This window comes from Humulus lupulus, chromosome 5 (assembly GCF_963169125.1).
Source record: "Humulus lupulus chromosome 5, drHumLupu1.1, whole genome shotgun sequence".
Classification (NCBI taxonomy): domain Eukaryota; kingdom Viridiplantae; phylum Streptophyta; class Magnoliopsida; order Rosales; family Cannabaceae; genus Humulus; species Humulus lupulus.
This window is the reverse complement of record NC_084797.1, coordinates 18,679,114-18,694,042: the sequence shown is the minus strand read 5'-3', so window position 1 is coordinate 18,694,042 and position 14,929 is coordinate 18,679,114. Positions and strand designations below refer to the sequence as shown.

The 14,929-nt window shown below is 36.7% G+C and overlaps 1 protein-coding gene across 1 annotated transcript; it reads right to left on the bottom strand.

Annotated features, from left to right (window-relative positions):
* Positions 1-3,146: 3,146 nt before the first annotated feature.
* On the bottom strand, positions 3,147-7,913 carry LOC133778913 (uncharacterized). The gene is made up of 3 exons (XM_062218924.1): positions 7,280-7,913; positions 4,974-6,212; positions 3,147-4,415 (listed from the first exon to the last, which is right to left on the bottom strand). Exons 1-3 carry the CDS (start codon positions 7,892-7,894, stop codon positions 3,147-3,149), a joined length of 3,123 nt encoding a protein of 1,040 aa, XP_062074908.1. The 5' UTR covers positions 7,895-7,913.
* Between the last annotated feature and the right edge of the window lie 7,016 nt (positions 7,914-14,929).

Genomic DNA, 14,929 nt, shown 5'->3' with positions numbered 1-14,929 from the left:
ATTTTCCCATTTTTCAATTCTTTATAACTTTTAGCTCGTTTATCCGATTTTAAAAATTCCAATTGCGTTACGACCGTATCGGGATGTATTTTCTTAAAAGTGAATTTAGGATAATTATTTATCATTTTAAAAAATCACCATTTTTTAGTGCGTGAGTGAGCCAAATTCTATACTTATGACTTAAAGTATACTTGCAATCACTTTACAAGACTAAGAAATGAAGTTAAACCTTTATCTTGAGTTTCTTGAGTCTTGAAGTCCATTTCGGGTTGTTTCCGGAAAACTTGGTAAAATGACCATTTTGCCCTTGGTCATAATTTTGACTTTGAAGTGCTAATTCACTTTAGTTTTTGCTACAAAATCAACAAATCATTAGTAACAAATAATAATCAAATATTTGTTAATCATCAAAACAAGGAGACTTAAGAGTTTGGGTCAACAATCTCCCCCTTTTTGATGATATCAAATATTTGATTATTTTACAAAGGAAAGAAGATATTTTTAAATATGAATATTAGATTAGCTCCCCCTTAATGTGTGCAAGGATAAAAGAAATTTACCTTTTAGTTTTACCTTGCATGATTTTGTAAGCTCCCCCTCAATATATCACTTAAGTTCAAATAACATTGTTAGTCTTAGATATTGAGGTTTTGCCAAATATAAAAAAATAATCCTATCACTTCTCCCCCTTTTGATTCATCAAAAAGGATGGCAAAGGAATTCACAAAATAAATTATAAACAAACATAGATTAAATAGTTTAAGCATTCATACATAAGGCATAAAGCCATGCAAACACATAAGTACATAGAAAAATAAAAGAAAACATAAAGGAATGCAAGACTAGAAAAACATGCAAATGCCTATGATGGTGGCCCCCCAAACCGCCTCATGTAGGCCCTCATCTCCTCCATTTCATTACGAACATCTTGGAAGCCTTGTGCCATGTCACTCCGCAGGTTGGTAAATTGAGTGTTCATGTCGGTGTGAAGACGAGCAAAGGCTTCCTCAAGGTTGAATTGAGATGCTTGAGGCATTGGAGCTTCTTCTTCATCGGCTTCCTCCTCGTCTTCACTTTCACTTGTGGGTAGCCCAAAGCTCTCCTCTTCTTCACTTTCGTCGCCTACTTCAAGGCCCACTTGCCTTCTTTGGCCTCTTTTGGGAGTGAAGACCCACTTATTGTTGACAAGAGCATACCCTAAGCTTGTGAAAGATTTAGGACCGAGCTTATCCCCTTCAGTAGGATCAACCTTATTTTCACCCGAGATGGGAACTCCTAAGAGAGGTAGGAGGTAGCTAAGGAGAAAGCCAAATGGGAGGGACTTAACCATGTTGGGTTTATTCACATCAACAATAAATCGAAGAATAAGATGCCCTAGGTTGATTCGTGCTTTTTTGGTGAGGATAAGGTATAAAATGAATATATCGATGTTGTTGACCTCATCCTTATGACCACTTCTAGGAGCAAGATTGTTGATGATAAAAAGTTGGAGAATTTTGGCTTCTAAAGTAAGATTGTGAAACTTTGGTTTGATGAAAATGGGGCCTTCTCCACAAAGGACTCTAGAACACTCATTCATAGCAAAAAGTTCATCATTCTTAAGAGTGGTTTTTGGTTCTAGCAAGAGTCCCTCATTTGGTGCTCCTAGCAAGTTATTGAGAGATTCTACATTAAGTTCAAAGGGGACATCTCCAATAGTGCCTCTAACTCCTAGGGGTGCATGGTTAGGTTTGATGCAAGCATAGAAGGCTCTAACCAACCTAGGGTACATGGGTGTCTTAATATTGATAAATGATTTCCACCCTAACATTTCAAAGTGATAGCTGAATTTGACACAAGCTAGGCTTGGAAGGTCACAAAACTTACCTTTGATAATAGGCCTAGAGGAGAAAGCTTCATGGAACCTATTGAAGTCCTCTTGGTTGTAGAAGAGAGTGGGTTCATTTCTTCCTTTAGCCCTTTTCTCCCTGATTTGTTCAGCATTGAGAACCCTCTTGCTCTTCCTTGGGTTGGATGATGAGGCCATTGAAGGGAAAACAAGATAAGAAAGAGAGTTTTGGAGAGAAATGGATGATGAAGTGAGGGTTTGAGGGAGTGATTTTTGAGAGGAAAGAGAGAGGAGGCTTGTATTTTAGGGTGTAGAGTCAGAATGGGGAAAAAAGAGTCGTGGGTAGGGTTTTTATTTTGAACAAAATGCATTTAAAAAAGGCAAAAAAAAACTGAAGGGCTGCTGTCAGGCGCCAACCGGAATTCCGGTTGGTCTGTGCACAGCCAACCGGAATTCCGGTTGGTGCACCAGCCCAGCCCACTTTTCGAAAAAATGCCCAAAAACTTCGTTTTTAACCCAATTGACCCCAAACTTTTTCTAACACCTAAAATATGAGAAAATGAACATGCTCAAACAAGAAAATCTGAAAAATGTTGAAAAATGACGATTTACGGTAAGTTTTAAAAAAGAATACAAGAAAGCCAAAAACCTACCAAAAACGAAATATGTTCAACCAAATTGAAAAATTCTTTTTCCAGCAGTTCAAGAATATCAAATATGAGGTGTGTGAAGTGACGGAATTGAAAAATATTAAAAATTGAGAATTTTGGGTAGATTTTTCGAAAAATGCCTTAAAAGGCCTTGAAAAGTAGAAATCTACCAAAAATGAGTTTTATGCATTCAAATCGAAAAATTATTTTTTGAACACCTCAAGAATGTTAAATGTGAGATGTGGGAAGTTACGGATTTGAAAAATGATGAAAATTGAGTAAGTTTGGCGAAAAACACTCATTTAGGCAAAAACTAACAAATTTTCAATACTTAGCATACCTAAAAAATGTTCAAAGAGTAATTCAAGCATAGAAACCCTATAGGCATACTAGATAGACTTATTTAGACATGTTCAAACACATAAACACATATACTAAGCACATATGCAAAAATTCACATATTTACTCCATCAAAAATGAGTTCAAAGTTCACCAAAAATTCATACCATGACCTATAATTTGATTTTTCAAGGAGTACAAAGTCATATATCATTTAGTTAATTTATTTATTCATTTGAAACATGTAAATATCATATTGAGAGTGCATATGCATAAATTGATAAGTAAAGAGAGATATGATACCAATGATTTAAAGTCGCTAGTGAACCTTATATTTCATTGAGGTTGGTCATTCCTAGCTCTCTTCTAATGAAACTAAATCTCTCATCACTAAGAGGCTTGGTGAATATGTCCGCTAATTGAAATTCGGTGCTTACAAAGTCTAGTATGATTTCACCTCTTTGGATATGGTCTCTAAGGAAATGGTGCCTTATATCAATATGCTTGGCTCTAGAATGCAAGATTGGATTCTTAGAGAGGTTAATGGCACTAGTATTGTCACACTTTATGGGTGTACATTCAAAATCAACATCAAAATCCTTAAGAGTTTGTTTCATCCAAAGTATTTGAGCACAACAACTACCGGCGGCTATGTATTCGGCTTCGGTTGTGGATAGGGCTACCGAGTTTTGTTTCTTGCTAAACCATGACACTAAAGAGTTTCCTAGAAAGTGACATGTTCCACTAGTACTTTTCCTATCCGACTTACACCCGGCAAAGTCCGCATCCGAGTAACTAATGATTTCAAAGTTTGAGTTCTTGGGATACCAAAGTCCTAGATTCATTGTGCCTATCAAGTATCTAAAGATTCTCTTAACGGCACTTAAGTGGGATTCCTTGGGACATGATTGGTACCTAGCACATAGACCAACACTAAACAAAATATCGGGTCTACTAGCGGTTAAATATAATAATGAACCAATCATACCTCGATACTTGGTGATGTCAACATCCTTACCACTTTCATCCTTGTCCATCTTTATGGAGGTGCTCATAGGGGTTTTCATGGACTTTGCATTGGCCAAGTCAAACTTTTGAAGTAGATCCTTGATGTACTTGGATTGACTTATGAATATTCCATTCTTTTGTTGCTTTATTTGAAGTCCAAGGAAAAATTTGAGCTCTCCCATCATGCTCATCTCGAATTCACTATGCATACACTTTGAAAATTCTTCACAAAGAACATCATTAGTAGCACCAAAAATAATATCATCAACATATATTTGTACTATAATAATGTCTTTTGATTTTCTTTTAATAAAAAGTGTATTATCCGCTTTTCCCATTGAAAAACCATTTGAGATAAGAAAAGTGCTTAAACGATCATACCAAGCTCTAGGAGCTTGCTTTAAACCATATAATGCTTTCTTTAATTTGTAAACATGGTTAGGGTGTTTGTGATCTTGAAAACCGGGGGGTTGAGAGACATAAACCTCTTCCATAATGTATCCATTTAAGAAAGCGCTTTTAACATCCATTTGATACAAGACAAAATTCTTGTGGCATGCAAAAGCTAATAACATTCTTATGGACTCAAGTCTTGCTACCGGGGCAAAGGTCTCCTCATAATCAATTTCTTCTTCTTGATTGTAACCTTGGGCCACTAATCTAGCCTTGTTACGCACAATGACCCCATGCTCATCTACCTTATTTCTATAGACCCATTTTGTTCCAATCACCGATTGGTGTGACGGTCTTGGAACTAACTCCCAAACATCATTTCTAATAAATTGATTTATTTCTTCTTGCATAGCTAGAAGCCAAGATTCATCGAACTCGGCCTCTTTAAAATTCGTTGGTTCAATTTGAGAAATAAAAGCAATGAAATTACATAAGTTTCTAAGGGAGCTTCTAGTTGTGACTCCTTGTGAAGGATCACCTAGAATTTGGTCTATAGGATGAGAACTTTTGAACTTCCACTCATGAGGGAGGTTAGAATCCATACCTTTGCTTTCATTTACCTTTTCCTCGGGTAGTTCCTCTTTGGGAGTTTGTGATGGAGCGTTAGATGATTCTCCAATGTCAAGCTTTTGAACCTCTTCTCCCAAACCTACAACATCATCATCTACACTTTTGCTTGTAGGAGGGTTAGACTCATCAAATGCAACATGAATAGATTCTTCAACAACATTAGTTCTTTTGTTATAAATTCTATAAGCTTTACTATGTGTTGAATAACCTATAAAAATTCCAACATCGGATTTTGCATCAAATTTTCCAAGGTTGTCCTTGGTGTTCAAAATATAGCATTTACATCCAAAAACTCTAAAATATCCAATGTTGGGTTTTCTCCCTTTCCAAAGCTCATAAGGGGTTTTATTCATGTTAGGCCTAATGAAAACACGGTTCAAAATATAACAAGAAGTATTAACGGCCTCGGCCCAAAAATATTTAGGTAATGAGATTTCATTGAGCATTGACCTAGCCATTTCTTGAATTGTTCTATTCTTCCTTTCGACAACTCCATTTTGTTGTGGAGTTCTTGGAGCCGAAAAGTTATGGTTAAAACCATGTTCATCACAAAACAATTCTAAAGCATCATTGTCAAACTCTCCACCATGATCACTCCTAATGGAGGTGATTGAATACCCTTTTTCATTTTGCACACTCTTACAAAATTTAACTAGATTTTCCAAAACATCATTTTTGAGTTTAAAAAATATAACCCATGTAAATCTAGAAAAATCATCAACAATCACAAATGCATAGTATTTACCACCTAGACTAGCAATTCTTGAAGGACCAAATAAATCAATATGAAGCAATTGCAAAGGTCTAGAGGTTGAAATCTCTTTCTTGGAATGAAAAGATGTTTTAATTTGTTTTCCAAATTGGCATGCATCACAAAGTTTATCTTTAACAAAAGGAATAGATGGCAAACCAACAACAAGATCTTTTCTAACCAACTTTGAAATAGAATCCATACTAGCATGTCCTAATCTTCTATGCCACAACCAAGAATTATCATTCATAACGGTTAAACATTTATTTTTGCTATCAAAGGAATCAACATCAATAACATAAACATTATCCTTCCTTTCTCCAACAAAAATAACTTCATTTGTTGAAGCATTTTCAATGGAGCATTTTGAGGATTCAAAAACAACACGAAAATCTTTATCACATAGTTGACTAATACTAAGTAAATTATGTTTAAGGTTATCAACAAGAAGCACATTTTTAATACATGGAGAGTATATGTTACCGATATCACCAATGCCCAAGATTTTTCCTTTTGAATTGTCTCCAAAAGTGACAAAGCCACTTTCCTTGCTCTTAAAACTCGAAAATCTTGATGGGTCACCGGTCATATGCTTGGAACAACCACTATCCAAGAACCACAAGCTTTTGCTCTTCCTTGTTGATTCCTACAAAAATAAAATCATTTGTTGGCCTTTGGTACCCAAACAACTTTGGGTCCTTTCTTGTTAGTTTTGGAACCCTTTGGTAGCCATTTGGTCTTGCCTAGATATGCATATCTCTTTACATGACAATATGAAATAGTATGACCATCTTGGTTACAATATGTGCATGTAAAGTGTGGTAGGCTAGTTGGTTTTACAAAGAAGTTTCTCAAAAAATTTTGTTTCCTACTAGGATCATATCCAATACCACTTTTTCCAAAACCACAAGATTGACTCCCTAGCATAAGTTCATAGCCTTCTTTACCTTTTGTAAAAGTATATATGTCATTCTTAAGGCTTTTTATGTTATCATGCAATTTTCCAATTTCTTTCTTATAAGAGGAGCAAGTAGTACATTGAGATTTAGTTAAGAGTTCTTTTTCATTTAATTTCAAAATCTCAATTTCTTTTAATAGCATGTTGGTCTTTTCTCTAAGAGTTTGGTTTTTAGCAAGCAATTTTCCAAAATCATTAAATAGATCCTTAAATGAACTAGACAACTCATCATATGGTATTTCTAAGTTATCATCATCATTTTCACTATCATAATCACTTTGGCTAGAAATGCTTACCCCATCATCAAGAGCCATCATGCACATGTTAGCTACTTCATTCTTCTCCTCATTGTCGGAGTCCTCCTCATCACTATTGAGCCAATCCGCCAACATTTCCCTTCCTTTGTATTTATTTTTCTTTCTCATTGGGCAATCCATCTTCATGTGACTGGGCTTCTTGCATTCGAAGCAAATTGGTGGATCATCTTTGCTCCTTCTTTCTTTTTCTTTTGAATCACTTCCTCTTTGTGGCTTCTTCCCAAAGTTCTTCTTGAATTTCATGAACTTTTTGTACTTCTTTGTGAAGAGTGCCAAGTCCTCCATGTCGCTACACATGCTATCCTCATCGTCCTCACTAATGGCACGGGAGGAGGAAGACTTGAATGCAATAGTCTTCTTTTTCTTCTCAACTTCCTCTTCATCTTGTGCACTCATGAAAATTTCATGGTTCATGAGTGAGCCAATTAGTTCTTCCAAAGGAAGTGTTGAGAGATCCTTGGCTTCTTGAATGGCAATCACTTTGCCTTGATAGGCTTTGGTGAGACTTCTCAAAATCTTGGTCACCATCTCCTTTTGTGAAAGTACCTTGCCAAGAGAATTCAAACAATTAGTGATAGTAGTGAAACGAGTATACATGTTAGCAATAGTTTCATCCGCTTTCATCTTAAAGTTCTCATATTGAGTAGAATAAATTTGAATTTTAGTTTCCTTCATAGCATTTGTTCCTTGATGAGTGACTTCAAGCATTTTCCACATATCATAAGCGGTAGAGGCTTGTTCAATATTTTTGAACACATCTCTATCCAATCCACATATAAGTGCATATTTAGCTTTAGCATTCTTAGAAAGCATTTTCTTATCTTCTTCGTCATATGCCTCATATGTCTTAATAACTTCTTTATCATTAATGACATGTTTAGGAATGTAAGGACCATTAGACACTATATGCCACAAATCATAATCGATAGATTGAAGATATGTTTCCATCCTAATTTTCCAATAGGGAAAGTCTACTCCATTAAAGAATGGTGCTCTAGTTGTGCTTAGACCTTCTAACATGTTATTTTGTGAATTACTTGGAAACGCCATGCTCTAGATTGTAAAATCTAATCAATTAAATGAGCCCTAGCTCTGATACCAATTGTTAACCCAAGATATGTTTCCAAGAGGGGGGGTGAATTGGAAATTTAAACTAATTTCGGAAATTTAAATCTTAATATGCCAAATTATGCAATAAATCAAATTTATCAAGTATAAGCAAATAATATGGCAATCAAATAGATATAGCAAATAGTTAAACTTGTAATGTAAAGAGTTGAAGGTTAAGAAATCGCAAACTCTCGAATTTTACAAGGTTCGGTAGAACTAAGCCACCTACGTCCTTGGTCTTCAAAGCTAAGGACCTAGCTTTGAGTTCAACTATCGAGCCAAGTTAGCGGGCTTGACTAACCCTTACAACCGGGAATTTTTCACCAAGGTATTTCCAAACCTCTTACAATAGTTTTCCACCACCAAGGACTATCAACCTCTTTTTCGGATTGTTGAAGTGCCAATCTCACTCTAACCGGGTTGTTTACAAAACCGGTGCCAACCTCACCTCAATCTCAATATGGGAATGTGTTTGATATTACAAGCAAAAATCACTCTAGAAGTATGATAATACAATGAGAAACCTAGAGTGATTAGCAAGCACACTTATAAGAAATAAATACAAATTTTGGCTCAAGTGTGTGAATATGTGTTTGGATGAGTTAAACTTTGAAAGCTCTTTGAAATCAATGGATTTGGTTTGGTATATGTAATAAATGCTCAGCCAACAACCAATTTGAAGTAAAAAACGAGTTTATATAGAGTTTGGGAAAAAACTAGCCGTTTATAGCCGTTAGGGATCAATTTGCGAAGCTGTCTGCCGCGAACCGGAAGTCCGGATGAGGGAACCAGAATTCCGGTTGGAGGCAACCGGAATTCCGGTTGCCCATCCGGAATTCCGGATGGCAAACAGAGAGCAAAATCAGTTTTAAGCCTATTTTCCCATTTTTCAATTCTTTATAACTTTTAGCTCGTTTATCCGATTTCAAAAATTCCAATTGCGTTACGACCGTATCGGGATGTATTTTCTTAAAAGTGAATTTAGGATAATTATTTATCATTTTAAAAAATCACCATTTTTTAGTGCGTGAGTGAGCCAAATTCTATACTTATGACTTAAAGTATACTTGCAATCACTTTACAAGACTAAGAAATGAAGTTAAACCTTTATCTTGAGTTTCTTGAGTCTTGAAGTCCATTTCGGGTCGTTTCCGGAAAACTTGGTAAAATGACCATTTTGCCCTTGGTCATAATTTTGACTTTGAAGTGCTAATTCACTTTAGTTTTTGCTACAAAATCAACAAATCATTAGTAACAAATAATAATCAAATATTTGTTAATCATCAAAACAAGGAGACTTAAGAGTTTGGGTCAACAAGTTTGACTTAATTGTATAGGTTCATTATATTAGTTAAACCTAAATATTGATTAGCAACAAATTAATTCTAAATTAATTGAATTTGTTTCAATGTGGCATTTTAGAATTAATAGGAAATTATAGGACTTTGGTTTTAAAAATTCTAATTTTTTCAATTTTTTGGTAAACCATAGTCATTAATTTTCTAAAAATAAATAAGAAAAATACTATTTTTAATTTTATAATGAGCTTATTTTTAAGAATTATATCCAATCTCCACCGTTGGTTTAACAAAGTCAATAGCTTAATGGGGCCTTGAGACGCTTTGATTCGTCCCCATACGGAATGTGTTCATTAGTTATTTTGACAATGTTAAATTTCGAAAGATAGATAATTATAGGTCAAATTCTACTAGACTCACCCCTAAGGTAACTCCTAGGACTAAATCTATTGATTATCAAAACCGTGGGTCTAGCTCATAAAATAAGAGATTTTTTTTTTCTTATTTTGATCGAATAGTAGTTTGTTAATAATGGTGTCCATTATTAAATAATTTTAGAACTTTATTTAACTAGTGGTATTTTTGACTCTCGCCAACCAGGACAAGGATATCATAGATTAATTAAAAACCTAAAGAAATAGAGATATAATTATTTTGTATTTTTTTTCTCATATCTTACATATTTTTTTTATATATGTTGTGCTATTTCTTGAAATTTATGTGAATATGAGTTTTATTGAGAAAAAGTGATTGATTTCTATTTTATTGATAATTGGTAATTTTATGTATGGTTGTGTCTACTCCCATCATTTCTCAACTTTCGATGGAGAAACTCACTGGAGAAAACTTCCTTAAATGAAAGCATAACATCAACACATTGTTGATTGGTGACAACTCTGAATTCGTCATGACTGAGGAATCCCCAGAACAAGCACCGTGTATACACGTTCTTAATGGCACCGTAAATGCTTGGATAGCACTGTTTCCGCACGTTCGTGATGGCACCGTAAATGCTCGGATGGCACCGTGTCCGCACATTCATGATCAACTTAACTATGGTCTGGCGCAGCTCATGAACGTTCATCAGACTTTCAAGTCTCTCATGGGTGGACCTAGTAAGGGAGGAGAAAATAAGAAAATTATTGTTGTTATTGATACATCTAAGGCTGAAGCTAACCCAACTTCGTCTTTGAAAACGGGAAACAAGAGGAAAGGTGGACAAAACAACAACCCCAAGCCTGCAAAGGACGCAAATATGAGTGCACAACCAAATGCACAGACGCCTAAGGGGAAGAACAAGAAAAACAAGAATGGTAAAGGTAAATTTTTTCACTGCAAAGAGAAGGGGCATTGGAAACAGGATTTCCCCAAGTTTCTAGCAGCTAAAAACAAAGGTAATGATTATAGTTCATTTATCTTGGAAACATGTGTTTTAGAGAATGATAAATCCGTTTGGATTATTGATTCTAGATCTAATAACCATGTTGCTAACTCTTGACAGCTTCTTGAATCGTGGGAAGAAGTGGATGAAGGTGGTTAAAGCTTAGAGTTGGGAACAGAGCGTTCGTTGCTGTCCAAGCTAGAGGAATAACTCATCTGAAGTTCCGAAATAAATACATAATGTTAAATGATGTATATTTTATTCTGAATTTTAGTAGAAATTTAATTTCAATTTCCATGTTGCAATTAGAACAATTTTTTATGACTTTCACAAGTTCTAATATATATATTTCTTTCAATGGATAACAATTTTGTATTGCATGTTTGGAAAATGAGTTTTATGTTCTGCGACCTAACGAACCCCTCGCTCTTAACAATGATTTATTTAAAGTAGCTAAACCTAGGACAAAGAAACGTCAAAAGACTGATAACGATAATATGACGTATTTATGGCACTTGAGACTAGGTCACATTGGATATGATAGGATTCAAAGTCTTACAAAGGACGGGCCTTTGAGGGAACTCACTTTAGGTGAATTACCTGTCTATGAATCTTGTCTAGAATGCAAAATGACCAAGCGTCCATTCTCTGCAAAAGGTGAGAGGGCCAAAGAACCACTTGGACTTGTGCATTCAGATGTTTGTGGACCTTTGAATGTACAAGCCAGGGGTGGTTTGAGTATTTCATCACTTTCATTGACAATTACTCTAGATGTTCATGTCTTTACCGAATGCATAGGAAATCAGAAATATTTTCAAAGTTTTAGGAATTCTTAGCAATGGCTCAAAACCAATTAGGTAAAACGTTAAAGATCTTCCAATCTGATAGGGGTGGAGAATATTTGGATATGCAGTTCCAAGATCATTTAGCTGAACTTGGGATTTTATCACAACTTAATGCCCCAAATACTACGCAACAAAATGGTGTAGCGGAACGCTGGAACAGAACTTTATTGTAAATGGTTAGATGCATGCATAGTGACTCAACTCTTTCATTCTAGGGACATGAAATTGAAACCGTGAATGACATTCTCAATGTCATGCCATCTAAATCAATCCCTAAAACACCTTTAGAATGCTGGAATAGACGTGGACCTAGTTTACACCATTATAGAATCTGGGGGTGTCCCGCCCATGTCATGAGGAAAAAGGAAGGAAAGCTAGAACCGCGAACTGAAGTTTGCATATTTGTTGCCTATCGTAAAGGTACTCGGGGTGTACTTTTCTATAGTCATCCAGAAAAGAAAGTGTTTACTTATACGAATGCTACTTTTCTGGAAAATGACTATGTCCAAAATTTCAAACCATGCTGCAAAGTAGTTTTAGAGGAGATGGTTAAACAATTGACTCCAACCAATGTTCCATCATCGTCAACGCAAGTTGATGATGAAATTCCCACTCTTCATGTCCAACTGACGCAAGTCGATTTAAATGAAGATAGTACCACTGTTCTTGAGCAAACATTCATGGAGCCTCGTCGTAGTGGGAGAGTTTCAAGGAACCCAATTTGCTATGGTTTGGATAGTGAAACCAATATGGTTCTTGGTGACACTAGTGATGATGATCTGTTGTCTTTCAAACAGGCAAAGGCTAGCCCTGAAAAGGAACTATGGCTCGAAGCCATGAAACAGGGAATGGAGTCCATGTACTCAAATTCCATCTGGGAACTTGTGAAAGCACCTAGTCACTTTAGGGCCATTGGGTGCAAGTGGATCTACAAGAAGAAATGAGGTGTTGTAATGCCCCGAATTTCCTAATAAGGGTTAGGACCTTGATTAGGAGGCCGGGAGGGCCATAATTGAGTTATGATGCTATTCAATGATCATATGCATGTTTATGTGAATTATGTTATTATATGGTGGTAAATGCGTGCATATGGGTGTATTTATATAAGGGTATTTTGGTAATGTGGCCGTTGTGGGCGTAATTGTTTATTTTGGGTGCATGGTTGTGATTAATTATTATAGCCACATCATAAGGTGGATTGGTTTGAGTTATTCGGCATGAGACGATCATGAAATGTAAGTGTTCGGTCTAGTCATAACGGGTTTAAGTTCGGGGCTCGGGGTGAGTCTCGGGGTCATTTTGATGATTAGAACATTACCGAGAATTAAAGGGTAATGGGATATGATTTATTGGAATTTGAGAATATTGAGAATAGCGGGAATTGGAGAGCGTTAATTATAATTAACGAGATAAGCGGGAAAGGACGATTTTACCCTTGGGAGTGTTTAGAAGCCTTTTTGACCTAGGGGAAAAATAGTCTTTTCACCCCTAAGATATATATCAGCCCTTTGAGTTTAGAAGGCTGTAGAATCGTTAAAAAATAGAGCATCATCATCCTCATCCTTCTCCCTCACCCGTGCACCATTTTCCTTCTTTCTCCCTTTGGAATTTTGAAGCCAACTTGAGGAAACAAGCTAGGAGATCAAAGGTGGGCGCTTAGGAACTTGATTCAGCTATTGAAGGGGATTCAAAATCAAATTTGAGGTAAGTTCCAGCCATTAGTTTTATGGTATACTCTGTTTTGGCTTTAAACTTTCAGCTTGTGATTTCTTGGGAAATAGTTGGAATTAATGGAAGTTTGGTTGATGTTTAACTTGGGTTTTGATGAGGGTGAGTTGTAGATGATGTTTAGTGGTTAAATTAGGTGTTAGGTTGAGGTTTGGGACTAGTTTGAAGGTTTGGTTTCGAGGAAAACGCAGGGGTGAAAAATCTGGTTCTTGCTGTTTTGCTTAATGTGCCGCGGCCTGGCTATGGTGAGCCGCGGCCTGCGTGGTTTTCTGAGGGAGATGAGCCAATGTCTGAGGGTGAGCCACGGCATGGCTGTGGTAAGCCGCGGCCCATAGAGGCAGTTTTGGCCAGGAATGGGTTTTTGACTTGGGGATGCTAGCCTTAGGCAATCTTACTACTTGGTTTAGTTTGGATTGTTGTCCTGGAGGCTAGATATTGGTTTGGAAACCTATGCTGATCATTTTTATTGATGGTATCCTGTATTTGGTTATGACTAGGTGACCGCTAAAGGACTAAAAGTTGATCGTTCTCAAGGGTCGTTCTTTTAATCATCCTAGCTCAAATCTGAGGTAAGAAAACTGCACCATGTGTATGTGTGACATGCATGGCTATTCTTGATGCATGTTGGTTGACTATTAAACGTGACATGCATGGCTATTATTGGTGCATGTTGGATTGTTAAATATAATGCATGTGATGCATGAGAAACATGTGATTAGGACATGCTTTGCATACTGAGTATGACATCGTTCAGAGCTTGAGCCTCTGTGTTTGTGCATGGTTCTAATTGTTCTAGTACCTGTTAAGTAAGCATGTTGAGTACATTGTTTATGGATATTGGACATGTGATATATGTTTGGTGGCATGGCTTACTTGTGCATGGCACTGACTTATTAGTCAGAATCGGCAATGGTGTCAGATCTGTCTGTGAGGCTGTGACTTATTAGTTAAATTCACAACGGATTGAGCACTGGTCGTGTTTCACTGACCTGAGGGTCAGAAATGGCATAAGCGTCGAGGACGCAGGGCCGAATGAAGATTAGATTTAATCGATATCAGCATTGAATGGCTCTATGGCATTAATGCTGGACCGACCCTAAAGTCGATGAACTTATAAGCGCTTGGTTAGTCTGAGACTAGTTACTGAGAGCCAGGGCATAGGGCCCCGATGACTGTTGTCACATGGCTGGGGAACGCTGTTCCATAGTTACGACTCTAGAGTCAGAAGGTTATGTTGGTGACCAATCACCATGCACCTATCCTGTTGAATCTAGTAAGATGCTCACTCACTTGCTAAGCCCTGGTGATCCTATCTTCACATGGCTAAAGGGTGATGTTCCCATATTAGTGACTTTTGATATTAGTTAAGCCCTGGTGATCCTATCATCACATGGCTAAAGGGTGCTGTCCCCATATTTGTGACTTTTGTGATATTCACCTATTTGTTTGGACTATTGGTCCTGAATAATTAATACAATCACTGTTGATATTATATCATGTTATGTTGTGTTTTCTTGCTGGGCTTCGGCTCACGGGTGCTATGTGGTGCAGGTAAAGGCAAAAGAAAGTTGGACCATCCTTGAGTTGGAGAGCTTAGGTGATGAGGTGTACATATGCAGCTACTCGTCCACCACGGTCGAGGTTGAGAAGGAACTAGGGTTAAACCCTGTTTTGCCGCATAGAACGGCCTGTT